This window comes from Anguilla anguilla, chromosome 10 (genome assembly GCF_013347855.1).
Source record: "Anguilla anguilla isolate fAngAng1 chromosome 10, fAngAng1.pri, whole genome shotgun sequence".
NCBI classification, from domain to species: domain Eukaryota; kingdom Metazoa; phylum Chordata; class Actinopteri; order Anguilliformes; family Anguillidae; genus Anguilla; species Anguilla anguilla.
This window is the reverse complement of record NC_049210.1, coordinates 8,172,257-8,199,899: the sequence shown is the minus strand read 5'-3', so window position 1 is coordinate 8,199,899 and position 27,643 is coordinate 8,172,257. Positions and strand designations below refer to the sequence as shown.

The following is a 27,643-nucleotide window of genomic DNA, read 5'->3' as shown; positions in this document are numbered from 1 at the left end:
GCTATGAAGAATGACCTAAGATGCGTAATCTCTTCAAGCTTAGTAAAAGGAGTCTTAGTGGTGATTTGACTGAGGCTTTTAAATTCATAAAGGGGATTAACAAAGTGAACTACAAGAGATTCCTCGGGTTGAGTTCTGTTAGCAGAACGAGGGGACATAAATGGAAATTAGAAAAAGGTAAACACCGCACAGACATTAGGAACCATGTTTTCACACTGTGTGGAATAGTTTGCCTGGGTATGAAGCAGAGGCAGAAACTCTGGGGGTTCTCAAGACCAGGCTTGATACGGTGTTAGTTACTATCTAGTCTGTTGGCAATCAAAATACTAGATGCAATTTAGTTAGGAAAATGGCAAGCATTGTTGGGCCGAATAGCCTGTTCTTGTCATTATGTTGTGTTATTCATGACCGATGGCTGAAATTAGATTGTAGGGAAACTATTCTCATAAACTGTAACTTGTTTTTTCAGAAGTTCAAGAGAGACATGGCAGGAGGACCGAACACACATGCGAGTGTAGGTTGGTGCGTATGTGTGTGTGCATACAGTGAAAAAACAAAGCTGTGGTGTGACAATAGCATTTAGTTAAGCTCTCTCACTCTAACACGAGAAGCTGGAGTTTACGCACCAGCTTCTCACGTCAGATACAAGGAGCTGGTCATACGTTAGACGTCACCCAAGCTGACCATGGGAGAGAGTCGGTGGAGTACATATAAACCAGGAGACAAACAAGGTGAAAGACAGGAAGACACAAAACGGAATGACTCGACAGAAAAGTAAAGTGAGGGAGAAAGAGAGAGAGACATAGAGAGAAGGAAGGGGAGGCTCTTTGGGCCTGTGAGCGTGGAGCAGTAGTAATTTGATTCAGAGCTGGCTGGGCGGTACTGCTGAGCGTGCAGTAAGTATAACTGACACCAGCTGGGCGGCTGGACCTCGTGAACCCGTCCCTAACAGAGCGACACCAGCGGTGACACCCTCTCTAAAACTGTCCCTGCGAGAAGGGCAAAGGACCAAGAAAGGAAGAGCAAAGGAGAGGTGAAGCATGTGTGTGAGTGTGTGTGTGCGTGTGTACTCTTGTAGGTGTCTATATGTATGTGTATGCAGGTGTAAGTGTATGTGTGTGAGCAGCTGTCTATATGCATATGAGTGTATGTGTGTGCATATGTGTGTACTGCCCCCATGGTTTATTGTGTGTGTCCCAGGGAGGGATCAGTGAGTGATAAGGTAACTAATTTGGATGATGTACTGTCTAACGGTGTGTCATTTCTGGGGGGTGGAATTTCCCCACTGGTGTCAGCTATAGTAGAAGCCACATCTTACATATGGGTCAGTACCTTCACATATTAACATTGTCAGTGATATAGAACCATGTTATACATTAATGTAATCATATACAATTAAAAAGATTCCATAATATACATTAAGTATTATTGGGATGCTAATGACTATCCTGTTGTACAGTTCATAATTATTATGCTTAAAAAATAGGGATTTTCACAAGATGTAATTTGAATTAATTGCAAAAGCTAAAAAGACATTAGTGGCAGTGTTTTTTGTGTTGACTACATTAGAGAAGAGAAATCACTTACAAATAGATCCACAAACACCAACTAACTTCAGAGACAAACTTAAAACAAGGGGTCCTCAATCTTAACCAGAAAGGGCCCGGTTTGAGTGCAGTTTTTCGTTCCAACCAAGCAGTTGCACATCCAATTCCACTAATCAACCACTAGCGTCTTTGCTAAAGACCTTGTTCAGAAGAATCTGGCATGTTACTGCTTGGTTGAAACAAAAGCCTGCACTCACAAAGGCTTAAAAGGAATCTCCCGGACAGCTTAGCTGGCTGACATAAAAAAATGAATGACCGTGCACCATAACCAGCTAATGACAAATCAACCTAGCCAACCTAGCAATGTCTGTGCTTTGAGCTAGAGTTTCTTCCATCCTACCACTTTCCAGGACTTCAGATGGGCCTGGAACAGCTTGCCAGGTCGTGCAGTACAGGTAGAGACACTTAGGGCGTTCAATCCATGAGCTGAATGCTCTCTAGACCATAGGTAAGTGTAGGGCCTAGAAGAGCTGAATGGCTTTCTCTCCCCATTACAGTATGTTTCTTAATGTTCTCATGATCTTATCTGCATACATGTACGACAGGCCTGTGGGTCCTTATCTGGGTCTGATCAGGTCTGTGCTTTGAACTGTCTGTTAGTTAGTCAGTCAGTCAGTCAGTCTGTCTGTCTAAATGTATGTATTGATGGGTGGGATGGGGGATGTGAGGCTGTCGGAGGGAGGGGGGGAGGGGTACCCACTCAAACTCAGAGGAGGGTGAACTTATGAAGCGGGGTGACTGTGTAAAAGCAGCGGACCCAACACAGACGTAGCACAAACAGCCGTTTCTGATCCAGAGAAACACACAGAAAAACACCTACACACAGACAAACGAGACACACCACGACACACACAAAAGGACGTCCACTGACACGCACAATGATCACAACACAGAAATGCACGTACACACAGACAAATGAGACACACCACGACACACACAAACAGATATATATATATAGCACAACAATCACAATACAGAAACACATACACACACACACACACACAGCACTGATGACAGATGTAGAACACTATGGAGACAGAAGTGATGAGTGAAATCTGTCCCCAGTTGATGACATCACAGTGCCATGGCAGTGACACAGACACAGTATATTACTAGTCATCTGCACTGCAGAAGTGCCTATCAAAATATCGATAAAACAAACAGAAAATAACAAAACTATTTTTTTTTTAAAAAGGTGTTATCAACCAAACCTTTTTTTTCTCAGAAATAAATAATTATCACAAAGAGGACACAGAACAAGAAGAAATCAGTAGAAAACATGCCATGCACAGACAGGTCTGTTGACAGACCAATGACAGAAACACAGTCACCACCCTCCTCTTCATACCTCACAAGCCACCCCCCCTCCCCTCCAATTTCCTTGGATACAGGCAAGGAGATCAGGGAAGAAGGCATCAAGCACATGCATGCAGACAGGGCAACAGGGCAAGAAGACAGGGAACAGTGCATTTAGAGGAAGGGGGACAGAGAGAGAGAGACAGAGACAGAGACAGAGAGAGAGAGGGAGAGAGAGAGAGGCAGGTCCCCCCTCCCCCAGGTTTTGTTGGGGTGTGTAGGGGGAGATTCACGGAGCAGACAAAAAAAAGAGAGGTAAAAAAGGCACGACTGGTTTGTAAAAGCAAAGATGAAAAAAGAGACAGGCCAAGAAGAGGAGGTCAACATGAGGTCAACATGAGGTCAGAGGTCGGAGAAGAGGAAGTGAGAGGAGGAAGTGCGGGGCGGCCGGGCTGCAGATGACATGTCCGGAGAAACGGAGAGAGAGAAAGAGAGAGAAAGAGTGAGACAGAGAGAGAAAGAGAGGGAGAGAGGGGACAGAGTCACAGGAACAAGTGAAGAAGGCCCTGGAGGGACAAACAGTGCGTTGACATGACTCTGAGAGGAACAAGCCCATCCCTCACGCACATCAGACCAAGGTCAAAGGTCACACATGGATTTCACACCCTTTAACTCTTCAGACAGCAGTAAAATTTGAAAAAATAAAACACCTACAGATTCCTGAGAATTTTCAAACTTGACGTTAACTGACAAAATGTACAGCTTTTCTTCTGAATAACTGTAAAATTGTCAGCAATCCGGAGGACATTTTTCTGGTGTCAAAAGGGTTAAAATAGTTCATATACGTATTTGACCTTGGTCTGACATACACATACAGCAAAGTTTTAAACTTCCAAAATTGAATACATTATATTTAGCATAAACTTTATATCTTGTCCTTTAAAATCTGAACTGAACTTTCCTGGACATTTTTCATGTGTTGTTTATTGACAAAATTGACTAAAAATAGTATTTTTTTGAGTGTAGATTAAAACATGGAGCTCAAATTCATAAAGATTTTAATTATAGCTAGTCTTTGAATATTTGTGAATAAAACTTAATGCAATGTCCAGAGGAAATCTGTAAACTACCCCCATACACACACACACACACACACACACACACACACCTATAAAGTCTATTTTTTTTCCAAAGTATGTTATTCTAAGTCAAGTACTGTAAGTATACTTTGCTTTATGAACAAAGATCAAAGAGTCCTACTGGCCAGGATGTCATCCCTGCAGAACTCGTGATGTCACTCGTTGACAGACTACTCAAGACAAAGAGAACCAGTGTGAACCACAACCGAGTTTCTAGACTCGTTCCTCCAGAGAGATTCAGAGAGGAGTCGTGTGAACGCACTGGTGGTTTCCCGCTGGGCTCGAAAAACAGTGACATGAACGAGAACAGATTTAGCTGCAAGAGGGTAAGGGAAAGGAGGAGAAAGAGGGGAAAATATTTGGTTACACATTTTTGACAGGACAGACTCATTGTCCCTTCCTGACTGAGCTGATGTCACTTCCTGTCCCTCAGCCGTAAAACCTCAAAGAGTGCGAATGACATGTGGTGTATCTTGTTTGACGCCCTATACACTGCAGTATAGAACAGTGCCCCCCAAAAATCAACTCAAGATGTAGTATTTTGTGGGGAAAAAATGTAATGTGAAATGGATATATGAATTTGTGCAGACAGTGTTTAAGAAATTGACAGTTATTTAGCATTTAGCTTTTTTAGCCAAAGCAACTTACAAAAGTGCACTTCACCCGGTAAGTTGGCAGTGTTAACTGAATCCGGATACATAATCATATAAGCGATATTTTATTGTGCGTCAGCAGAATACAAATAAGCAATACACGATTATGTATCAATAGGAAGTGGACGCTGTTTATGGTTTAGTGACCTTGTGGTTGGAGTGTCTGTGCTGTCCTTGTGTTCAGTCTTCCGCCAGGTCACGTCAGGGGCTTTTAGAATGGCACGCAATGTCTCTGCCTGACATCGGCAATAAAAGTGATGGATTGGGGTAAGTGTCCTGTGACAGACTGGTGTCCTGGCCAGGGTGGGGCGGGGGGGGGGGGGGTGGGGGGTGTTTGTGGTCAGGTGTACTTAAAAGTTCTTAAAGTTCCTTTACACAAAATATGGATGAGCTCCTGCCCTATCAGCCACCCAGATTTTGATGGCTCAGCTGACCATATGTAACACACCTTTGGGACCGGAGATATAACTTCAACATAAGTTCATTGCATCATAACAGCATTCAGTACATTTATATGCATGTATATTTGTAGAAAAATATTAATATGCATATTTGTGTGAATATGTGTATATATATGCACAGTGGGGTTGTTACTGTTACAAAATACCCTAATGCCCCATCATAATTTAACACCCCGAAAAAATAAAACTCTAACATATTCGAAAACTATGTTTGGTATTTTGTAGTATTATCAATATTAAATTATAATATACATACAGTGCTAATACTGTCCTGTACAGCACATAGCACAATGATAATCAGTGGGAGAGGCTAAAAGGCTTAGGTTTCACAGTGCTGGCTGACACTGTGCATTCCTCTTCAGTGTGAACCATGGAACCGGTCACCAAGCCAAACCAATGCAACCCTCACACAGAATATGTCAGAGGAGCATCGCTGACAGGCTGCGGAGGTCACCGTGGGATAGGCATCACCACGAGCCTGCAGCCTGAGCCCAGGTGCTCTCAGGTACGTCCTCGACTTTGAATCAGGGCCCAGAGAGGGGTGGGGGGGAAGGGGGGAGGGGTGGTGTTGGAATAGGTGGGTAGCAGGGGTAGGGAAGGGGCAGTTAAATGCTAGGGCAGGGGTGAGGGGGAAGGTGGAAGGGGTTTGTAAGGGGAGCTAAGGTGAGAGAGAGGGATGAGGGCGGAGTCGGGGGTGGGGCGGTGGTCACCATACCAGATCCAGCCTCACCATTGGTTATGAGCACATGGTCGCCTTGCCGACGACCGCCCCCCTCGCGGCTCCCAGGCATGGGCTGTGACCCTTGACCCTCCAGCATGTTGACGATGTCTGTCCGGTCTATGCTTCTGAGGGCTGCATACAGACTCTCCACTGAGAGGGGGAGAGAGAAGGAAAGAGAAAGAGGAAGGAGGGAGAGAAGATACACAAACAAATGGAGGCAGACAGAGAGGGAGAGAGGAGAGAGGGAAAGAGGGAAAAAGAAAGTGGGAGGGAGAGAAGAAGAAGAGGAAAAGAGAGAGTGAGGGGGAGGTAGAACAGGTGGCAGAAGAGTAATAGAGACAGAATGAGGATGAAATAGAGCAGTATTTGTGACAAGCTCACTCAAAGACAAGACACGGGTGTGAAATCACCATTAAAGCAGTAGATGCCATTAATATTGCATTATATGTACGTGTGGGGTACCCCCCTAATACTCCAGATGGGTAAAGAGGGAGGAGGGGGAGAGGGGGGCAGATGGGGAGGGTCCCAGTCACTCACTCTTTGCCCTCTTGCCCTCCCGAGTGGCCCACAGGTTCAGGAGGGTGGAGCTCTGCTCCAGCAGTGAGTTTGGGTTCTCCACACGGATCTTATTGATGTCATCCACACTGAACTGCAGCTCCCGCGCCAGCTCTGCGGGGAGAGAGAGAGAGATGAAGAGAGAGTGTGTATTTAGATTCAATTTGAAAGATTAGATTAGACACGCACACGCGCACACGCGCACACACACACACACACGCAGGTTACCTGCCCAGCTGAGGCCCAGCTGTTCGGATATCACCGCCATCTTCAGCTCTGTCCTCTCCATGGCGCTCATGGACGCTGCAGACACAAGCACAGAGCACCACTTTAACACCCCGACCACAGCGCTCACCAGCGCGCTGACACCGCTCTGCCCACCGCGCCTTACCCATGGCCGGCTCGTTCAGGGCGCTATATCTCTCCCTCAGGGCCAGCGGGGTCAAAGTTCGTCTGCGGTCTTCGCTCCCCACAACCTGATTCAGACACAAAGTGTACTTAAACCTGTATTCTTCTCATTATCACTTATAACTTATTATAACAAACATAACATAACATAACATAACATAACATAACATATATATATTCTTTTTTTACCGTACCTTGATGCAGGGCGGCATGGTGATGTTGAGGTTGCACAGAACGTGTTGGCTGTCCTCGTACTTGGTGGACTTGCGCAGGAAGGACAAAAATCCCGAAGGATCTTTACTGCTGTCCCTCACCTGAGGGTGAGGGGGAATGACGAAAAGGGAGAGGGGGGGAAGAGGAACGGGAATGAACAGAGAGAGAAAGAGGGAGGGGTTAGTTACCCCGACTGTGGGGACAGGCAGCCCACAGCAGGATCTCAGACTCCAATAATGGAGGGCTGCAGTGTCTGCTGATTGGCTGAAATGGTTAATTGAAAACAGGCCAATCACATTGAATCCAAGGCCTAAATTGACTTCTGATCGAAAAGAAACCAAAAAAAAATTATAATATATATATGTATGATAAGTCACTGCGCTCTTACATACAGACACAGGGAGACCGTGACAGACAGACAAATGAATGGACAGACAGTGGGATGGACAGACAGATGGACAGACAGAGGGATGGACAGACAGACAGATAAACGGACAGACAGAGGGATGGACAGACGGATAAACGGACAGACAGAGGGACGGACAGACAGTGGGATGGACAGACAGATGGACAGACAGAGGGATGGACAGACAGACAGATAAACGGACAGGCAGAGGGACGGACAGACAGACAGATAAACGGACAGACAGAGGGACGGACAGACAGACAGACCTTGACGGAGACGGGCAGCCGGTTGTCTCTGAAGGCCTGGAAGCTGAAGCAGCGGGGCTGCTGGGTAGCCTTGCGCACGGGCACCAGGTTCCCCGAGCACTCCAGGTGCAGAGGCATGCCCTCCATCACCTGCAGGGGGCGACACAGAGTCACAGACCTCAGGCCCGCTGACATCTCCAAGATTCAGCATCAGACCGGAGTTTAGAGAAAAGACAGATCCAATCACCTGACTAGATAAAGTATTTTGGAAACTGACATTTATTTTAAACGTCATAAAAAGTCATATTCAGACTTCACAGTAAAATGTTCAGTGTTAAATCAACTCTTACAGAGTGCATATAGTCCTAATCGATCTCATATGTACTCTGTTAGAGTTTAATTAACATGGGACATTTTACTGTGTTCTTGCACAACTCTACTCTTCTCCTTTTTCAGTTAAAATCTTAATTTTATACAGTGAACTTCACACTAAGGTGCCGAACAGTTAACAGACAGCCAGTACAGTGTTCCTGTGGTGCCATCCCTTCGCCCCTCCGCGGACTGACCTCGATGTCCCGGCTGCGGGCCACCTCAGTGAAGTTCTCGTGCTGCTCCAGCGTCTTGTCCATCTTGTCGTCCGTCATGCAGTAGCAGCGCAGCCGCCCCTCCCGCACCTCGTTCATCTTGGCGAACACCACGAACTTGGCCATGTACGGCACCGCCGACAGCTCCCGGTACAGCAGGTTGGCGAAGGACACCGCCTCGGCCGTCCTGGGACAGTCAGCCAGCCAGAACCTGAGGGGGAGCGAGAGAGAGGGAGGGGGAGAGAGAGAGTGTATTTAGATTAAAGTCAACTCTGAATGAGTAGATGGGAGAGAGAAACAGAGAGAATTTCTGTAATTTTGGCAAATGTACATTTGTATTGTCAGTACATGTAGTTCCTGCCAATAAAGCATCTTGAATTTGAATTTGAGAGGGAAAGAGAGGGAGGCACAACAAAACTAGAAAAAATAAAGGTAAGCATTAGAACGTTTGGCTTGGATGATGTCAACCAGCGAGTTTGTGTGTGTGTGTGTGAGAGAGAGAGTGTGTGTGTGTGTGTGTGTGTGTGCGCGTGTGTGTGAGAGAGAGAGTGTATGTGTGTGTGTGTGTGTGTCTGTACTAGACTCACCGTGCCGATACATTGGTGGTGAAGTTAGCGCAGTCGTTAGCGTACACCAGCTTGGTGGTGCCAGTGATGTCTTCCCACTGGGCTGGGGCTGTACCACCTGGCAGAAAAAAGGGGGGGGGTGTTTGGAATGACACAACCAATATCAATATCCATAGCTGCATTTTTACAGCACTAATGCTGGGTTCCCTAGTGCCAATACAGTGCTTTCACACAATGGCTGTCAGATTCTTGTGGTGCTTCACAGTCACGCCTTCTTGGTGTCTGAAACTGCGCCTTTGGCCCTTCTAATCCTATTGGTCCCCAGGATAAAGGGACATGGTCATGGGCAGGGACAGTGTCACAGATAATATGCACCACAAATCTCTCAGTGAGCTGTTTCCAAAACTGCCCCCTCTGCCTCACTGTGCCAATGACATTGCAGAGCAGGCCTTGGCCCCTCCCCCTCTGCCTCACTGTACCAATGACGCTGCAGAGCAGACGCAGGCTGGTGGTGTCTCCCTCCCCAGAATCCCTTGGGCTCTCCCTCCAGGAGGGGGGCAGGGGGATGCGGAGGCCAATGGGCCTGTGGAACTTCCTCCTCCGCGGCTCCACCGTCACAACCGGGCTGAAGGTGGCCTGGTTACCCAGCAACTTGGTCACCAGCTCGTCAGGAACCGGCTGGGCCTGAGGAGGTGGGGGTGGGGGGGGGGGGGGGTGGTAATGGGGATGAGGAGGTGGGGGAAACGTGCGTGTGTGTTTGTTGGGGGGGGGGGGGGGGGGGGGGACACAGGGATGCAAAATGCCAAGGGTCGAAGAGGAAGAGAGGAGAGACAGTAGTGGAGTAGTGGAGAAGGGGATGGAGATGTGAGAATATTTAGAGAAGGAAAGGGACCAAGGAGATGGAAAAGAAGCATGGATGAGCGAACAGGTGGAGGAGTGGTACAGTTATGCCGGAATGATAGAGACAGTAGAGGGGTGGAGAGGAAGACAGAAGATGGAAGGAGTCGAGAAACAAAGAGAAGTAGATTGATGCAATATGGAAAGTGAGCATGTGAAGAAATGAGCAATGAAGGATGGAGGAAGTGGATGAGCATAGGGAAAGATAAGATAAGAGGTCAGGAGGGGAAGAGAAACACAGAAACAAGATGGAGGGGTGTCATGTGGGAGGCAGTGATTGTGTGGAGGAGAAGAAAGAAACAAAGGAGAAAGAGGAAAAAAAGAGAAGACGATAGGGAAAGATGTAAGAGAATAAAAACAGCTTAGTATATAAATGTCCCATCACCCCTGTCTACCAGGTATGAGGCTGTACCAGTACACACTAGCCACACACACGGTGTTGGGTTCTCATATTTTGTTTATTTTACAAAGGTGAAAAATGAAAAGGTACATTCCTCCTCCCACATATAGTGACATTTTTATTTGATAAAAAAAGACATAAGGACATAAAGAACGACTGCTTAGTTACGCAATTTACTTTCTCGTTCTCCAAGTAAAAACTGAGTGAATTCTCCAAAAATTTCCTGCAATTTGTGTAATCACAAAGCTACGCCATGTAGCATGCCTATGTAGTGCATACAGCTAGTTAGGTCACGTGTGGCCATTAAATAACATAACCTGGGGAGTCTTCTTTCGAAGAAATACGTTCTTGTTATCTTGGACTTGTCATAAAGGTCTTCACCATGAATGTTACGAAAATATACTGGTGTACCTGACTACTTTTGTGGACCACAGTAGACCAAAAGATACAAGAACATGTACATTACAGTTTAATACATATTCCTACTGTGATGAATCTCTTTAATACTTTGGTCTTACATATCCTACAGTATTTAATTCATGTAGTTTTGGCAAAAGTCCACTGTAATCTAAAACGATCCAAAACAACTCACTTTCTGGCCACATACAGAAATCAGTGATTAAAACCACACAGCCATTATGGCCTGGCTACTCTTTCTATTACAAATGCACACGTTATCTAATTTGGCTCCATTCCGTATCAAAGGGAAATAATCACTAAATTCAAGGCCCTGAATGGTATGCAGATTTGTGAGAATATTTATAAATCTAATATTTGGTATTAAATATACATTTTGTATTTAATGGTTTTATTTATGTAGGGAGATATAAAAGGATTCTGTTAAAACCTTTTCTGACAAAAAGAGCTAAGACTGCATAGACAGGCTAATACAAATATCTCTCATCTGCCACATAGCCAAAATGAGACAAATAGAATATAAAAATAATTATGAAAATATTGAGATTTGCAAAATTATGTTATATTTCAATCCTCCTCTCTCATCTCCTAAAATTAGTCTCAGAGCACAAAGGAGGACAGTGGAAGACGAGAGTTAAAAAAACACCACACAGAGACGGAAAAGGTGGAGGTGGGGCTACTGTAGCTATCAGGAAATGTCTCTCCTCTGATCATCCTCCAGGTGATCCTCCCACCTCACCTGCAGGCCCAGACGGACCCTCTTGGTCACCGCCGTCTCCGGGAAAGTCGCCTGGACCAAGGGCACCAGCTTGCTGGTCAGCTGACCGCCCTCCGGGCCAATCAGATCGCTCTCCTGCTGGACGCGCGACACCACGGCGAAGTAGAGGGGGAAGTCGGTGGAGATGATGCGACGGATGCGCTTCTTCCCCAGCTCCTCCTGGCACTCCAGGTCTGACAGGGCGGAGGAAGAGGAGCCAGGGGTGTTATGAAGGACAAGGACATCATCATCACCATCATCATCATCCTAATCATCATAATTATCATTGTGATTGTTATCATCATCACCATCATCATCATCATAATCAAATCATAATCATAGTCATCATAATCATTGTGATCATCACCATTATCATCATCATCATCATCATTGTCATCCCCATAATCATTCATTAGGATCATTAGGATTGTAAAATAGCTGTTTGTATGAAAGTTATCTGTGGGTGTTCTTTTGTCTGTAACAGTAAAGACCGCCCGCCATCTTGTGAGCGATACTGTTCTATGAGCTTGCCTTCACAGTTCAATTTAGTCAGTTGTGGAAATTAATTGAAGTTTTATTCACAAATTGAAAAATAAAATTTTCATGATTTACTGTGTGAAGACGTGCTGAATGCCAGCCCGCGGGACACAGAGCTTAGCAGTCACACGCCACCCACCTTCATCCATGCCGTTGAGGATGGTCTCCAGAACGTCGTCGCCGTAGCGATTACGGTGCTCCTTCCAGACGGATCCGTTCTCGCTGCGCAGAACCACCAGCTCCCGATCCCCCCGGCCCAGCGCAGCGAAGTGGGGGATCTCCACAATCACGGGCCTGAGAAGAGATCCCATACACACCCATCACATCTCCACGGACTCACTGTACAGCCACGGTCCACTCAGTGAGTCCTCACAACCCTGCACTTAGTCAGGAAGGCAGGAAAAGAGCGTTCAGTTGATAAAAGTCCCTAACAAACGAAATACTAAATTAAATTGTTATATTTAAAATGATTTCGAAAAGGGGTATTATCAGGCCATTTTCTCCGGGAATTGAGTTGATCACACTGGGTCACCTGTTGGTGAAAAAGTTCCTGCCACTTCAAAAATGACTGTAAAATTATGAATTTCATGTATTATATAATAGATGCTTAAAGAAAAAAACATTTTTAATAAGTAAAAATAACAATAATATAAGTGACAGATGCTGCCTTGATCGTGCCACCGCCCGTTAGTGCTTACCCCAGGAACTGCATGCTGGCGGGCCCCAGGGAGATGATGCGGCTGGCAAGCCCCTCCCCCTCCACCAGCGGGGGTGGGGTCGTGAGCTTCTGCGGCTTGACCAGGCGGCAGGTGATGCGGGTGGGGGCGGCGCAGGTGCGGGGCGGGATGATGACTCGAAGGCCGTTGTGCCTGCTCCCCCGCATCGACCCTCCCCGGGCGTCCACCATGAAGCTAACCAGGAACCTGGCAATCGGCAGATTCATGGTATGGGTATATAAACGATTTGTGGTAATTGATACATGGTATATACATAGTTGAATATTGCACATGCCTTGTGTGAATAGGACCTTAATAATGATGGTATAGGTATATAGGATATACCCAGTGTAAACAGGACTTTGACAATGATGGTATATTATGGGCAGTTGAATATCGCATTTACACAGGATAAACAGAACGTCGATAATGATGGTATATATGCAGTTAGCATATACCCAGGGTAAACAGGAGGACTCTCATCATGATGGTATATTACGGGCAGTTGAATATTGCCTTTACCCAGGGTAAACAGGACTCTGATAATGACGGTATATGGGCAGGTGAATGCAGAACTGCAGAACTCACCCGGTGTGAACAGGGCTGGCGACGGGACTGACGTTGTCCGACGTCTCGGTGGCCGGGCTGCTGGGGATGAGGGAGTCCTCGTCGTACTCCTTCGGAAGAGGGACGGGGGTGTGCTGCTGTACGAGGAAGAGAAGCCGAAGCATTCCACTAAATAAAACACACCTAAAATACATCATCAAGATGTATTCAACACCTTATAACATACGGGAAAATACAGAACTTACTGCCACATCCAGATATTATAAAAAAGTAAAATATCTGAAGTCTCTGATAGACCCCAGATAATTTCCGACAAAACACATTGCTAACCTAAACCTACAACTAAACTGATATTTCTTATCAGTTGTGAATATTGGTGCAAAACAGAAATAGATATTTTCTTTTAAAATTAAGCCAGTATTATGTAGGATTATTATTATTTAGTTTTTACTGTTGGGAAAAAAATTAATTAATCGGGCAAAAATAGTTTTTTTTTTCAATAAACCCTTTGACCCAGGAGTGGCAGACGGCCGGAGTGACCGTCTCAGAGCTCCCTAAAATACCTGCTCCATCACATGCTCCTTCAGAATGACTGTTTCCGGGGAGACACAGGGAATCCTGGGGATAGCAGGAGAGTAGTTGCTGTCAGAGAGAGAGAGCAAGCCCAGGTAAGACAGGGAGGGGAAGGGGGGGGGTGGGAGGGTGCTGGTGTTCCCCCTCAGTTTGGGGGTTTCCTGCAGGGGGGGTTGGGTCAGAGGTCGATCTCGGCAGGCACTGTACCCGTCTATCAGGGCCCCCTCCCTTCTCCATTCCCTCCCCTTTATGGCCCTGCCCCCCAAGCCTTCCCACAATGCCCTGCAGTCAGCCGCGCTTACGCTGTGCCCAGCCCGCTCTCATAGTCCAACGATTTCTTGGGCGACAGAAAATCGTCATCATGGTCTTTCAGGTCATCCATCTTCACGTACCTGGTGCCCTCCACCCCAAGCAGCTCCTCACCTGCGGAAATCAACACCGTCAGAGAGAGAGGGACAGAGAGAGAGAGAGAGAGAGAGAGAGAGAGAGAGAGAGAAGGGATGGATCAGGGAGAGATGAACAGAAATAGAGGGAATGGAGGAAAAGGAAAAATTACAGTGAGATTGATTTTCGAAAGGAGAGAGATTGATGAGGTAGACAGATAAGATTTACAGACAGGGGGTGAGTGGAAGATTAAGGATTGAGTGATAGAAAAAGTGTGTGGTAACAAAGAGAAGAGTGAGAGAGATTAGGAGAGGAACAGAAACAGGGAGAAGGAGAGAGGGAGAAAGAGAGGAAGAGAATAAAAGGAGCGGAGGACTCCACATCACACACAGTGACTGTTAATACAGGTCAATGGGTTTAGTGAAGCGGAAACACTCAGATCCACCAGAGCTCTTGGGGTTCAATTGGACTGTTTTTTTTTAGGGGGGGGGGCATACTGACACCTAGAACAGCACCAGTCTTCACTGGGTCTGCTGGGAATTAGCCATGGCTACATCTGGCACATGAAACAGCGACATTTTGCCAAACACTGTCTGTGACAAATGGTCAAATAAAAAAATGCGGGTTTTTGTTCTCCGATAAGTCCCAGGGCAAAGATCTTTTCCCTCCATTTCTATTTACATCCTGATGGCAGTAAAGGGACTAGATCTCTCTGTCACACACACTCAGAGACACACACACGCACGCACAGGCTCATGCACATACACATGCACGCACGCACACACACGCACAGATTCACAACGCTGATGGGTGCCACACCCTTACACACTCTTCAGAACTGCATGAAGTTCCCACCTGAGAGAAATCTCCTACCATCCTGTCACTGTTCAGTTTCAAGTTCCACTGGAACACCAAAGACTGACAAAAAAAAAAAAATAACAACAAAAAAGCAACACTTCTGGGCACTTACCCCCACTGAAGGCTAAACTAGCTTGAGAAGACAAGGGACCAGTGCAAAGAGAAATATTCCATTACTGAGCCCTGGCCCAGAGTCGCTGAGAGAGAAGGCTTCATTTTCTGCCATGCAGCAGTGTGTAGAGGGTGTCCGGAAACAAACACCAAACCCCTGTAAGCTTCTCCTCTCTTTATGTCTATGTTATGTTTGTACAAAATATACTTAAGAACGTTTGATAAGAGCCTGAGAATGAGAGACATATGCGTGTGTGCCCACGTTCGTGTGTGTGTGTGCGTGTGTATGTGTGCCCAGATCACCATGTATACGTGTGTGACAATTTGGGGGGGGGGGGGGAGGTTTGAAGACATTAACTGGGACACTATCTAAATTTAGATAAATGGTGACAAGCTGACAGTCAATCTATCTGGGAACAGAAAAAACAGGAAATGGAGGTTTCTGATCACCACCATGGATAGCTCTCATTTTCATTCTTGGATGAATTACTTTTACTACTTTTCAATCTCTGGATCAAAATGGCAAGGAGGGCCATATCTGTTTCTGGATTTCAGACCAACTTCTGCTCTTATTTATTTATTTAATTAATTAGCCCAATCATTTACAGGATCTGATATTTTAGTACATTCCATGATATGAACAGCGGCTAATTAATGCTCTTGTGCCTGAATGCCTGTATTGTAGATTTGTTGTGGTCTAATCTGGCAGTGAATCAGTGTTGGTGTTCATGACTAATTAGCTGATTGAGCCAGGGTAACCGGTGGCAGCAAAAACCTGTACTGGCTCTCCAGGACTGGAGGTACCCATCACGGAATGGAATTAAACTCGCATCACAGAAGACGGTGGCAAGAGAATACTGAGCCCTCTGCTGATTAACAAACACCTCATTAATTCATTACTTGTTCTATTCAACGAGTACTGAGTAGTACAGCCTCACTTTGGTTTGATGAATGCATTTCAGTTTAAGGTTTCCCTACCAAGCCTGGGACCAATGAGATGGGGAAAATCTGCCTCCCTCCCTTGGTAACAGTGCTGTGATTGGCTGTGTGCAGCCCTGGCCCAGAATGCCTTGCAAAGTGGACTCTAATGATCACGGGGAAATCAAGTTACCAGGCTCTGAGGTACATTAAGATGCACAGAGATTAAGTGTGATGGCAGGATAAGAGGAGAGAGGCAGTTATGTGTCTGTGTGCGAGATGCTAACGTTCAAACTCCTTCCTTTACTCCAAAAAGTGAGTCAGTCAAACAGACACTTAAGAGTTTCAGTGTACACTTTCCATTTTAATTCAGCAAGTTCAGAAAATTAATCTGAATTAAATTTGTGAATTAATACAAATGTACATAATGCTCTCGAAGGTTTTGTCAATAAATTATCATTAAATTATTGAAGGGAATGTAAATGAAGCCCAACCCTGATCTTTTTTACAGATTTACATTTTCATTTTGTAGCCTACATTTATATTACTTTATCAGATGCTCGTTTAACGATAACAGGGTAGATCTCGTACCAGGACCAAGGTGGAAAGGGCAATGGGAAACAATAAATTCACTTTGACCAATCAGATTGTTAGGGTGGAGCTGAGTAATGTAACCCCCCCCTCCACTACGTACTGCATTGGTTCAGTCCAGATAAACATAGTCCAGTCCCCTTAAGGTGTTGCTTAAATTGAAGTCTCCTGTAGTATCACCATACATGGCCGTGTCTGTGCTCGGCGCACAGAACTCATACAGCTGTACAATTAGCTCTCCATCGACAATCTGCGCAGATCCCAGATCAGAGACTGGCAAGGGAACGCATCACGCAAAATGCCAAACTACTGACCTGAGATCAGCAGGTATTGAAAGTATAAGGAAAGTGGGGAAAAGACAGCCCTGGCGGGTGAGTGAGTGAGTGAGTGAGTGAGTGAATGAGTGAGTGAGTGAGTGAGTTCAAAGGTTACTGGAGAGTTACAGAGAGGTTAGCACTGCACGCATGGAGTCATGACCGCATGCCAATGAACCGGAAAAAAACAACAACAACAACACCACCATTTTGTGAGCATTCAGGTACGAAGTGAGAGAAGAAAGAGTTCACAAGCTCAACACGACAAGCTCAAAGAAGAGAGAGAGGAAGAAAGAAAGAGAGGAAGAGCGCTTGAAATGGAGCCACACGTTCACTGACCACCTATGACCGCACAAAGAGGACTGAAGGGGATGCTCATACCTAGCGTTAGCTGTGCGAGTCCTAAAAGAAGCAGAAGAGTCATCGTTTTAGGAAGAGCCAAGCCGAGAGCTTCGCTCACTCAACAATCAGCGAGTCCCTCGTGTCCACAAGATTTAACGACACCTCATAAATGTGTAACAAACAGATAAATAAAACAAAAGCTTCCAGCTCCCATTCATTCATAAAAGTCCAGGGAACACTGCCCGAAAACAGCAACAATCAAATAGCACAGTAGTAATTTAATAAATTGCGTATCTCTAAAACCATGAATTGACGACGGAGATGTACGATGGGTTTAGAGTCCAGTGTTCAGATATTTTTTTTGCTGCTACTGTTGTATGAGATTAGTCTGCCTAAAGCTGAAAGTGTTCTCCGTCACAGGGGGCGTCCCGTTCCTGTTAAAAGTGTGACCGTGTTAAACAGGAAACGGGTACCGTGCGGTACATATGTGTTCTGAGGGCCCCCCGGTTTATCACACGGAGAGCAGGCGTGGGTCATGCGTGACGCGCAGCACGTGTCCCTACCTTCATCCTCCGACACGTCCAGGATCTCGTCCACCGTCTCAGGGAAGCTCATGCGGTGCTTCTCTGTAGTAGTCTGCTGGAAAAAAACAGAGAGAGAGAGAGAGAGAGAGAGAGCAGGCAGACAGGCAGAGAGTGAGAGAGTAACAGGTAACAGAGACAGGGAAAGAGAGAGAAAGCATAAATTAAGTTAGGGGAAGCGTTTCACTGAACATCACAAGTAAATCCAACAAAATTCCATGATAGATCAATATGTGCTGTAATTAACCAAGACCCTTTTCTGACTTCAGTTGCACATACACTGAACTGAAGTGCCACATCAAGCGCCCTTATACAACTATCATGTCTCCTACACAAACTGTGAAATCGCTCTTACCACGGACACGGTCTCCTCAGTAACCAGCTTCAGCACATCGATGACGGAGATGTACCCCAACCGCTTAGCGATGGCCAGGGCAGAGGTTCCGTTCTGAGAAAGAAGAAAAAAGGGTTAAGGAAGACAGAGGAAGAAACGTTTACATTCCCTCATGACTGCTTAGTGTTTAGTGTTTTCACACCAAAATTACTTGAAGGATTAATTGAAGTGAGGACGAGCTTCATAGGCTTGCAGGTGAAAGATGGAAGAAAAGAGCATCAGAGGGGTCGATCATGCAGAGAGGACAGAATAGAGGAAGAGGAGGAGAGGAAGTGCACTCACGGTGGTGATCTCGTTAGGCTGGGCTCCGTGTTTCAGCAGCAGGGTGACAATGTCGGTGTGACCCTGCTGAGCAGCCTGGTGTAGGGGCGTGTACCCCACCTGCCAGAGACATTTCCCACAATGCACCGAGTGAGGAGACATGCAACTAAGCCCTTATTCATAAAGCATCTCACAGTGTTCTGACCTAGGATCAGTTTTGCCTTTTGGTTCATAATGGATAAGGTTAGTACACTAACAGGGAAAGGAAACAAACAAACAAACAAACGAATTCATTCAAAAAAGCCACCAAGAACACTACAAGTATTTTTTCCATATCCTGAACTTTTCTCTTGAAGTACCAAAGACTGCAAAGTCTGTAGCATGTCCGAAAAGTTGAGAAATTGTTTGCGTTTCTCACCCTAGTCTTGCTGTTGACATTGGCTTGCTGCTGCAGGAGAAACTTCACCATTTTGATGTTGCCATAGTGACATGCCACATGAAGCGGAGTGTAGCCCATCTGGGAAAAGGAAAGCAGCATAGACAATCTTGGGTATGGTAGGATTGCACCTGAGGTGGTAGAGTCTATACCCAGCTATATACAATATAAATCATGGTGATTTACAGATGTACATTATGTAGGATGGGCAGTTCAGTGGATTGTGGGACTGGTAGGAGTTTCTAAAGGAATTTTTATTGTATCAAAAACCTTATGATGTTACTCAGTAAAGGCTACAGTCCACATCAAAACAACGGTCAACAAATGTCACTAATTGTTTCTATAACAACAGGTCACGAGCTGGCCGCACGGGTCCGTCTCGTCTGTAAACCCTGGAAGGTTCGGCGTGCCGAATCTCGGAGGCCCGCGGCACCCGCCAGCAGACTTTCCGAACCCCTGAGCGCTCCGCGCTGAGGGACAGCGATGAAGCGGTAGGGAGCCGCTCGATCCGAACCCGCCGTGAACACAAATGGCCCGCGGCAAGCCGCTCCACTCCCCGGAGCTCCCAGAGGGGGGGCGGGGAGGGGGGGGGGAAGAGAGGCTGTCACAGGCCGCGGGAGCCTGTTATCACAGCTCGGGCTCGCCTGCTGTTCCCAGCCCATCGATTGAGTCGGTAATGCAACCCTGCGCTGTGCCATAGACGGGGGGGGGGGGGGGGGGGTCCTCTTTAAGAGGAAATTAAATGTCAAGGCTTAGATTCACTGGAGTCCCAGAGTAGGAACTTCTAGGTTTACCAGAGTTCGTTTAAGGCAAGAAAACCAAGATGGTTTCTCGTTACCTGAGCTGACACTCGAACAAATAATAACTGAGGTATAATGATTCCCTGATTCTGAAATCATTTTATTTTGGGCACACAGAATTTAACATGACATTTGTTAATGTCATGCTTCAGCATGACTTGTTTCCCATGAAATGGTGAATTTAAAGACCATCATCCATACTGCATCCATCTATCGTTGTCTCAAGAGCATCCAGCACTGCGCCAGGCCTTGACTTGAACACCTTAAGGGCCCCAGCCTTCACTAAAGGACCTGGCAAGCAGTTCCATGCACTGACAGCTCTCTGAGCATTAAGGCCACTCTGACAGAAAACCCCTTACCCGCGTTGCGGCGTAGACTGAGGCGCCCTGCTTCACCAGGATGTCCGCGATGCTCACATGACCCTCCTGAGCCACCAGGTGCAGAGGGGTAAGTCCACTCTGAGAGGGGGTGGGGGAGGGGGACAGTCAGGGGACACTACACTCAAACTGCACCACAGTTGCAGGACAGTATGTACAACCAACCGCATTTCAGACCTCCAGTGTCCCAGTGTTCATTGCTACTGACCCTGCACTCTAGTGTTCCCCAAAGATATCCGTTGTACTTAATTCTTCCAACATCCGAGACAACCAGAGAGCTTGTAATATCCTTATTCTATACTTACAGTACATAATACCACATAATTCATTATATGCTCACAACCTCCAATATCCCAGAGTTCCAAAGAGCAGGACTGCAGTAAATGCCCTCGTTGACCCAGCCGCTCACCTTGTTGCCCAGGTTGACGTTGGCCTGCTTGGAGATGAGCAGGGAGACCATGTCGGGGCGGCCCTCCTGCGAGGCCAGGTGCAGGGGCGTGACCCCCTGCAGGGACTCTGCGTTGGCCGACGCCCCGTACTGGAGCAGGGTGCTGGCCACCTCCACCTGGTTCTGCTTGGAGGCGATGTGCAGGGGGGTGTAGCCGTTCTGAGAGAGGACAGAGGAGGACAAAGAGTGTACAGTAGAGTCCCGAGTTTACAACAGGTGGAGCGTGCCAGTGGAGCACGTGCTTGCTATTTGGGGGTTCAGGCCTGTTTTTTTTTTTTTTTCATTTTTCTGCTACTCTGTAACAATGTGATAGTTTTCTGTAAAAACAAAATAAAAAAAACAGAAAGTGTGAGGGATGGACAAGTGTACAACACACAAATTGTGAATGGCGTGTGTGTGTGTGCGTGCGTATGCGTGTGTTTTTGGGGCTCTTACTCGGGCCGCACTGTGAGGGGACCCCCCTTTGCTGACCAGAAGTTTGACCACGTCCAGGTTGTTGTGGTGTACGGCCACATGCAGAGGGGTCAGCCCATTCTGAGGAGGACAGAGACACACAAACACCGTTTTACTCCTCCTCTGAGTACCATCACCTCTGCTATTGTACACCCTTCTATAACGCTAAACCCCTCCAACCTTTCACCTCTCCCTCTCCACATTCCCTTTCCTGCGTCATAACACACTTTCATGCCTTTCTTCCTTCTTTTTTAAATTTCCTATGTTTATTTTTACCCCTCCCAAAGTTGTCATTTCTCCCTCTCTTTGATTTTATCTCCTCCCTCTCCATTTCTGAATCTTCCCTCTTACTTTTGTTAACTCCCGCCCTCTTTTTATTTACCTCTTGCACTCTTTTGACTCCTCCTTTTCTCACTTTTACCCCTCCCACTCCTGACTCCTCCTGCTCTCGCCTTTTACCTCTCAGACTCATTTGACACCTATCTCTTGCTTTTACCCATGCCCCCCATTCCTGACTCCTCCCTCTCTCCCCCTTTAACTCCTCCCTGTCCGTGTTTTCTCCTCCGCGCCTCCTGGCCCTACCTTTCCAGCGGCGTTTGGGTTGGCTCCTCTCTCCAGGAGCAGCTCTGCTACGTCCACCTTGCCGTATTTGGAGGCCACGTGGAGGGGAGTGAATCCTTTCTGCGCAGAGAGACATGGGGGTACAGAGGAGCCCCGAGAGAGATCAGAGAGAACCCCAACTTTCACCTGCACACAGGGGCCCCCCAAACTTTCCCTGTCCTATCCTGCCCAACACCCATTCATTGTGTCAATTATGTCAAAATAAAAAGTGCTAGTAGACAGTAAGTATCACGGGAAGTAGGCATGAGCTATATACCACAACAATAATTATTTAATGCAATAACGGTCCATGTGGTGTATTTTTATCTTCCGGGTGAAAAACATCACCACTGCTATCTAGTGGGTATTGATGGTATTGACAGCCAATCAGGAGCGAGGCCTTTGAGCTACCATGTGATTGACAAAAACACATCATGTGACCACAGGGAAGACGTGTCTTTCCCCAGAAGCATTTCATGTGGTTTGGATAGGGCGGGGGGGTCAGGAGCGCACCTTGGTCATTTTGGTCTGCTGGGCCTCCCCGTCCAGCAGGATGCGGATGGTGGAGGCGTGGCCCTCCCGGGCGGCGATGTGCAGGGGGGTGTGGCCGGCCGTGGTGGTGGAGTTGGGGTTGGCCTTGTGCTCCAGCAGCAGCTTCACCAGCTCCTTGTGGCCCATGCGGGACGCGCAGTGCAGGGGGGTCTGGTCATCCTGGGGGAGGGGAATCGACCAATCAATCAACCAACCAATCAATCAAACAACCAATCAATATCTCAAAGCTGAGCATGTGCAGACGGTACCTTTGCTTTGGCGTCCACCGGCGCCGTGTTCTGCAGGAGGAACTCCGCCACCTCACAGTGGCCTGCCCGCGACGCCATATGCAACGGGGTTTCCACTTTCTGTGTGACAGAATATCATCAGACAATATTACAGTACACTGGCAGTTTAGGTCAACTGAACGCATTGAAACATTATAGCGCAGTACAGCTATTGCATGAGGCTGAATGGATATGACTGTGTCATTAAAAACAGTGTAATAGCAGTGTGGGTGTGCGTGTGTGTGCATGTGTGAACATGCATGCGTGTGTGTGTGTGTATGTGTGTGTGTGTGTGTGTGCGAACGTGCGTGTGTGTGTGTGTACATGTGTGTGTATTTGTGTTGGATTGAGGGGCTCACCACATTGGAAGCGTTGGGCGACGCCCCCTTCTGGAGAAGGATCTTCACTATATTGAGGTGTCCCATGAAGGAAGCCACATGAAGTGGAGTAAGACCAGACTGTGGAGTCAGACACACACACACACAAACGGACACACACACATGCACACACACACACACACACACACACACACGGACACACACACATGCATGCACGCACAGACAGACAGACAGACACAAACATGCAATGTCAGACACTATCAGTGCAGTAATGAAACACAAAAAAACACATCCGACATTTTAATGTTTTACCAGTGCAGGAAAATACTTGATATATTCAACCAGATACAAGATCAATTAGATTATTCCTGAGGTACCTTTTCACCATTATATAGTTCACAGTTATCACACAAACTGTGTTAATATAATTAACATTAATTAACCCTCCTGTTCTGTTCATTTTTTAGGTACAGCAAAAATGTTCCCGGGTCAATCCCCATACAGGGGGGGTTTGCAAATACATGAAATGAACCATTTTCATTTAAAATGTTGATTACACTAATTAAGGCCAGTAGAAGAAGTTTCATACTGAAAAAATAATTTTAAGTATTTTTCCTAGATTTTCAAACTTTAAAAAGGGTCAATTTGACCCGCAACATAACAGGAGGGTTAACATTAACTGTAACTATCTGAAAAAAGCACCAAAAAATTAACTCTGGGAAATTCTGGGAAAACGCTTGGGATTGTTGCATGCAAACTTCCTGTCTTCTTGTAGAACATCACTTTGTGCCCTATGTGTAATTCCCGAAAATGCTCTTGGGGATTCTCACAGATGACACGGGGCAGCAGCACTGGGATGGACCTGAGCTGTACGAGCTCTCTGGCTCCCCCTGGTGGGCCTCTGTTTTCCTCCCTAAACCCCGCCCCCCCAGCTGCCCGGGGCCCGGGCTCACCTCGGTCACTGCCTCCAGGGACGCCAGGTGCTTGAGCAGCAGGTCCATCACACGGCCGTGGTTCTTCTTACAGGCGATGTGCAGCGGTGTGAACCCGTTCTGCGCACACGGAGCGATAGGGTTAGCGTGGGGAAGGGGGAGGGAAACAAGCAGAAATACATGCAGAAGCATCTGTGCACCAACTTCATGTGACAAACGAGAGTTTATTCATATATGAATTTAGTTTTGCACCTCCTGTGATTTTGTTCCTTTTGGGAGTGAAGCTCAGGGGAAACTAAACAAAAGAATCTGATTCCTGTCAGACTGGAATTAGTTCCATCCTCACAATTGTGTCCACTGACCTCTGTGACATAATGTGACTGTTGAGTTCCATAATGCACTGTTACATCCTGCACCCAGTAGGGGGCAGCAAAGAGCACAGAGTTCCACCCAGGAACTCAGCCAGCAGATTTCACTAATTAGTTCTACCTCCTGGTTGAAAGATTGTGGTAACAAGAAAATCCAGGTGATCGGCGAAAAATACTGGGGTGGACTTTTGCTTTCTGAACCTGGATTTTCCGCCTCTGTTTAGGGGCATGCTGCTTTTGAGAAACGACGGCGGGACGGAGGGGCTCACCAGCGCGCGGGCGTTGGGCTTCGCCCCCTTGTCCAGCAGCACTTTGGCCATGCGGTGGTGGCCACAGTGCGCCGCCACGTGCAGCGGGGTCAGGTGGTCCAGCGTGATGTCATCGATCTCGGCGTTGTACTGCAGGAGCTGCCGCACGCAGTCCAGGTGATCCCCCTGCGCGGCCATGTGGATCGGAGACAGGCCGTTCTGACGGAGATTAAAACATTAAAACGTTAAAAATGATGTCACTTCCTTATCATCGTTGTTGTTGTCACTGCCATACATAGCATTTATCGACTTGTCATCCGTGTCAATGTTCAGATGAACACCGTCGATATTTGCAGATGCTTTGAGTCGATAAAGCATTTGGAATTTGAATTTGAATTTGGGAAAGAGAGCGGGAGAGATTCAGTACAGCTTTAGAGATACAGACTTGATACAATCTGACCGGGAAACCAAACGAGGTATGAAACCAGAAGCAGCATGAGAATCTGATTATCAACTGATGCAAAAAAAAAATCGAGCACAAACTAGAACAAGCCACACATTTGTGTTGGTGCTAAATTCCACACGCTACGAAAGTTGAAACGCAGGGCATGTGTTAGCGCTAATGAGGACGAGCCCCCCCCCGGGCTCACTTTGGTCTTGGCCTGGATGGGGGCACCGTGGTCCAGCAGGATCTCGATGATGCGCACGTGTCCGTTTCTGGCAGCACAGTGTAAGGGCGTGAGCTCGTCCTGTGCACAGAAGAGAGAGAGGGAGGGAGGGAGGGAGGGAGAGACAGAGGGAGGGAGGGAGGCAGAGAGAGAGAGAGAGGGCATAAGGGAGGTCGGCAGAGAAAGTGAGGGAGGGAGAGAGAGAGGAAGGGAGGGAGAGAGGGAGGCAGAGAGTGAGGCAGGGAGAGAGAGAAAGAGAGAAAGAGAGAGAGAATCTTACATAACACGGTCATCTGGTCTGAGATCAGCTCCTTCCAAATTGAGTCAAATCAGGAAATGAACTGAGATTCAATTAAGGGATTTAAAAAAAAGGGCCCAAATGTTCCACAAGGATTGTGCTTCAGTTCATTAATTGAATTTCACCTTGTTCCCTGAAATGGACTGCACTGAAATGGAACTGACTCCCACCTCAGTCATTGCAGTGTATTTAAATAGTTCCAGGGAGTGGGCATTCAAATAGCTCACTGAGCTGTCACTGTATTGATGTACCACTGGGTCTGAACTCTGTGTTTGTCCTTGCACATGCATCAGTTCATTAGTTCTGCAGCATTGTGTAGGTAGTAGGGTCAGTGTGTTGCGGTGATGGGGTGATGGGGTTCGGGGGTACCTTAGTCTTGGCGTCTATCTGCGCCCCTCGGTCCAGGAGCAGCCGTACCATGATCACATTGCCCCTCCGCGATGCTATGTGTAAGGGCGTGATGCCATTCTGCAAAGAGAGAAACACACACACACGCACAGATACACAGACACATACACATGAACCCACACATGCAAACACACAGAAAACACCCATACAAATGCACGCGTACACACACACACCCACACACACACACGTATTAACTAATTAATCTTTCATACAATTTAATTAATACATTTTTTAAACTAAATTGGCAGAACTGTATGTGTTTGGATAATGCTTTTTTAACAGGAGCCCAGGTTTGAGTATTGGGGTACAGACCTTGGGGGTGAAGTTGACGTTGGCGCCCCTGTTGAGCAGTAGCTGAGCCACGTTCAGGTTCTCATAATGCGCAGCGATGTGGAGGGGGGTGAACCCCGTCTGCAGGAGAGAGAGGGGAGAGATGACCCACCCGTTTCACCCAAAACACCAAAACGTTCCCGTCGTCACTGCCACTGATACAATTAACTTTCATCTCTTCTTCCACCAGTGTTGTTTTTTTCCTTCATAATATACTTGAAGCTAGCGATTTATTTTGAATACAAGACACCTACATAGAACTGGTGCTGGGGGTCAATTCAGAGGGAGTCATACACACAAACATATGGGTCAGACCTGGCTCAAATACTAAAATTCCCAAACTTAAACCATGCAGATTAATTGAAAACATTTTCACCAATATTCACAACAAAATACTTCATACGATCACACGTTAGTTAGTACCATGTTCATCGAGTATTTTCAAACTGGCTAACATGTAAGTGTTAAAGCTATTTAAAATACAGAAGGTATTTGAACCAGATGTGGTGTACCGAAACAGTGACATGCGCCTCCCTGTTTGCCCCCTCCTACCCACCTTGCTCAGGACGTCTGGGTTGGGGTCGTTCTGCAGCAGGACGGCGGCGGTGCGCGTGTCATCATTACGCGCCGCGATGTGGAGGGCGGGCAGCCGCACCTTCCCTTTGGTGCCGTAGTTTATGAGCAGCGCCACCACGTTCTCATGGCCCTGCTGCAGGGCCACGGCCAGGGGGCTGAAACCATCCTGCGGGGAGGTAAAGAGGGAGGCAGAGAAAAAAGAGAGAGAGAGAAAAGGGAAGAAGAAAAAGAAAGCGAGGAGAAGAACAAAGGAGGAGAGGGAGGAAGATCGGGTATGAGGAATAATCACCCGATTCAACTTCTTGTATCAAGACACCATCAGACAAAGTGAGAATGACGCTCAGAGAAGCTGACTGGAGCACTGTGCTGTCACTCACCTCTGTTGGAATGCTCTGATTGGCTCCATTCTCCAGCAGGAACTTAACCACCTCCAGGTGATTCTCTTGTGCGGCCATGTAGAGAGGAGTGAAGCCCTTCTGTAAAGGGCAGACGGACACACACACACACACACACACACACACACACACACACACACACACACACACACACACACACACACACACACAAAGAGAAATGGACACACAGAGAGGCAGGCAGAAAGATATTAAATAGGTTCCATGAAACTGCCTACAGATAAAACTTTATCTGAAAAAATAAACATACACCCTCTTAGCTCTTCATCACCGACGAGGATTGCCCTGGCTTGTTATAAAGTTATAAAGCAATCCATATCAGCATTTACATCAATATTGTTCAGAACTACCCACAGGCAGATAATCCTCTTAGCTGCGGAGTATTTGGGAGTCAACAGAAGGTCGCAATGTGTGTCTGGTTTTTAAATCCGAAAACCAAACTGCGGCCCCATCCATCAGAGCCGAGCCTGACCCTTCGCCCGCAATTAGATATTAATCTGGAGAGAGAGCTGTCGATTGCACACGGAGGGACCGGCACGCCAACAAATTACCGTCGCCGGGGCGACGAGGGAACCGGCCGAGCAGGGGTGGCGACGGGCGGACAAACGGACAGGAACAAGAAGGGAGGGAGGGAGGGAGGGAGGCCCTTAATGAGTTTCT

The 27,643-nt window shown here is 46.9% G+C and overlaps 1 protein-coding gene across 18 annotated transcripts in view; it reads right to left on the bottom strand.

Moving 5' to 3' along the window:
* Positions 1 to 27,643, bottom strand: part of LOC118206197 (ankyrin-1-like) — a 123,135-nt gene that overhangs the window by 19,444 nt on the left and 76,048 nt on the right. For 8 of the 18 annotated variants that reach the window (XM_035378519.1, XM_035378524.1, XM_035378533.1 and 5 more), the window contains 34 exons: positions 26,948 to 27,046; positions 26,551 to 26,736; positions 25,977 to 26,075; positions 25,626 to 25,724; positions 24,941 to 25,039; positions 24,312 to 24,509; positions 23,696 to 23,794; positions 22,764 to 22,862; positions 22,387 to 22,485; positions 22,100 to 22,297; positions 21,569 to 21,667; positions 20,969 to 21,067; positions 20,495 to 20,692; positions 20,068 to 20,166; positions 18,891 to 18,989; positions 18,494 to 18,592; positions 18,173 to 18,265; positions 17,800 to 17,875; positions 17,276 to 17,296; positions 14,021 to 14,141; positions 13,709 to 13,787; positions 13,167 to 13,282; positions 12,561 to 12,785; positions 12,002 to 12,156; positions 11,308 to 11,519; positions 9,334 to 9,538; positions 8,876 to 8,972; positions 8,271 to 8,499; positions 7,726 to 7,854; positions 7,035 to 7,154; positions 6,824 to 6,908; positions 6,661 to 6,735; positions 6,415 to 6,546; positions 5,887 to 6,027 (listed from right to left, as the gene is read on the bottom strand). In XM_035378519.1, the coding sequence (XP_035234410.1) occupies positions 5,887 to 6,027; positions 6,415 to 6,546; positions 6,661 to 6,735; positions 6,824 to 6,908; positions 7,035 to 7,154; positions 7,726 to 7,854; positions 8,271 to 8,499; positions 8,876 to 8,972; positions 9,334 to 9,538; positions 11,308 to 11,519; positions 12,002 to 12,156; positions 12,561 to 12,785; positions 13,167 to 13,282; positions 13,709 to 13,787; positions 14,021 to 14,141; positions 17,276 to 17,296; positions 17,800 to 17,875; positions 18,173 to 18,265; positions 18,494 to 18,592; positions 18,891 to 18,989; positions 20,068 to 20,166; positions 20,495 to 20,692; positions 20,969 to 21,067; positions 21,569 to 21,667; positions 22,100 to 22,297; positions 22,387 to 22,485; positions 22,764 to 22,862; positions 23,696 to 23,794; positions 24,312 to 24,509; positions 24,941 to 25,039; positions 25,626 to 25,724; positions 25,977 to 26,075; positions 26,551 to 26,736; positions 26,948 to 27,046 (4,279 nt within the window). The remainder of the gene's footprint in view (positions 1 to 5,886; positions 6,028 to 6,414; positions 6,547 to 6,660; positions 6,736 to 6,823; positions 6,909 to 7,034; positions 7,155 to 7,725; positions 7,855 to 8,270; positions 8,500 to 8,875; positions 8,973 to 9,333; positions 9,539 to 11,307; positions 11,520 to 12,001; positions 12,157 to 12,560; positions 12,786 to 13,166; positions 13,283 to 13,708; positions 13,788 to 14,020; positions 14,142 to 17,275; positions 17,297 to 17,799; positions 17,876 to 18,172; positions 18,266 to 18,493; positions 18,593 to 18,890; positions 18,990 to 20,067; positions 20,167 to 20,494; positions 20,693 to 20,968; positions 21,068 to 21,568; positions 21,668 to 22,099; positions 22,298 to 22,386; positions 22,486 to 22,763; positions 22,863 to 23,695; positions 23,795 to 24,311; positions 24,510 to 24,940; positions 25,040 to 25,625; positions 25,725 to 25,976; positions 26,076 to 26,550; positions 26,737 to 26,947; positions 27,047 to 27,643) is intronic. The other 10 variants (XM_035378520.1, XM_035378528.1, XM_035378525.1 and 7 more) reach the window with 9 other exon arrangements.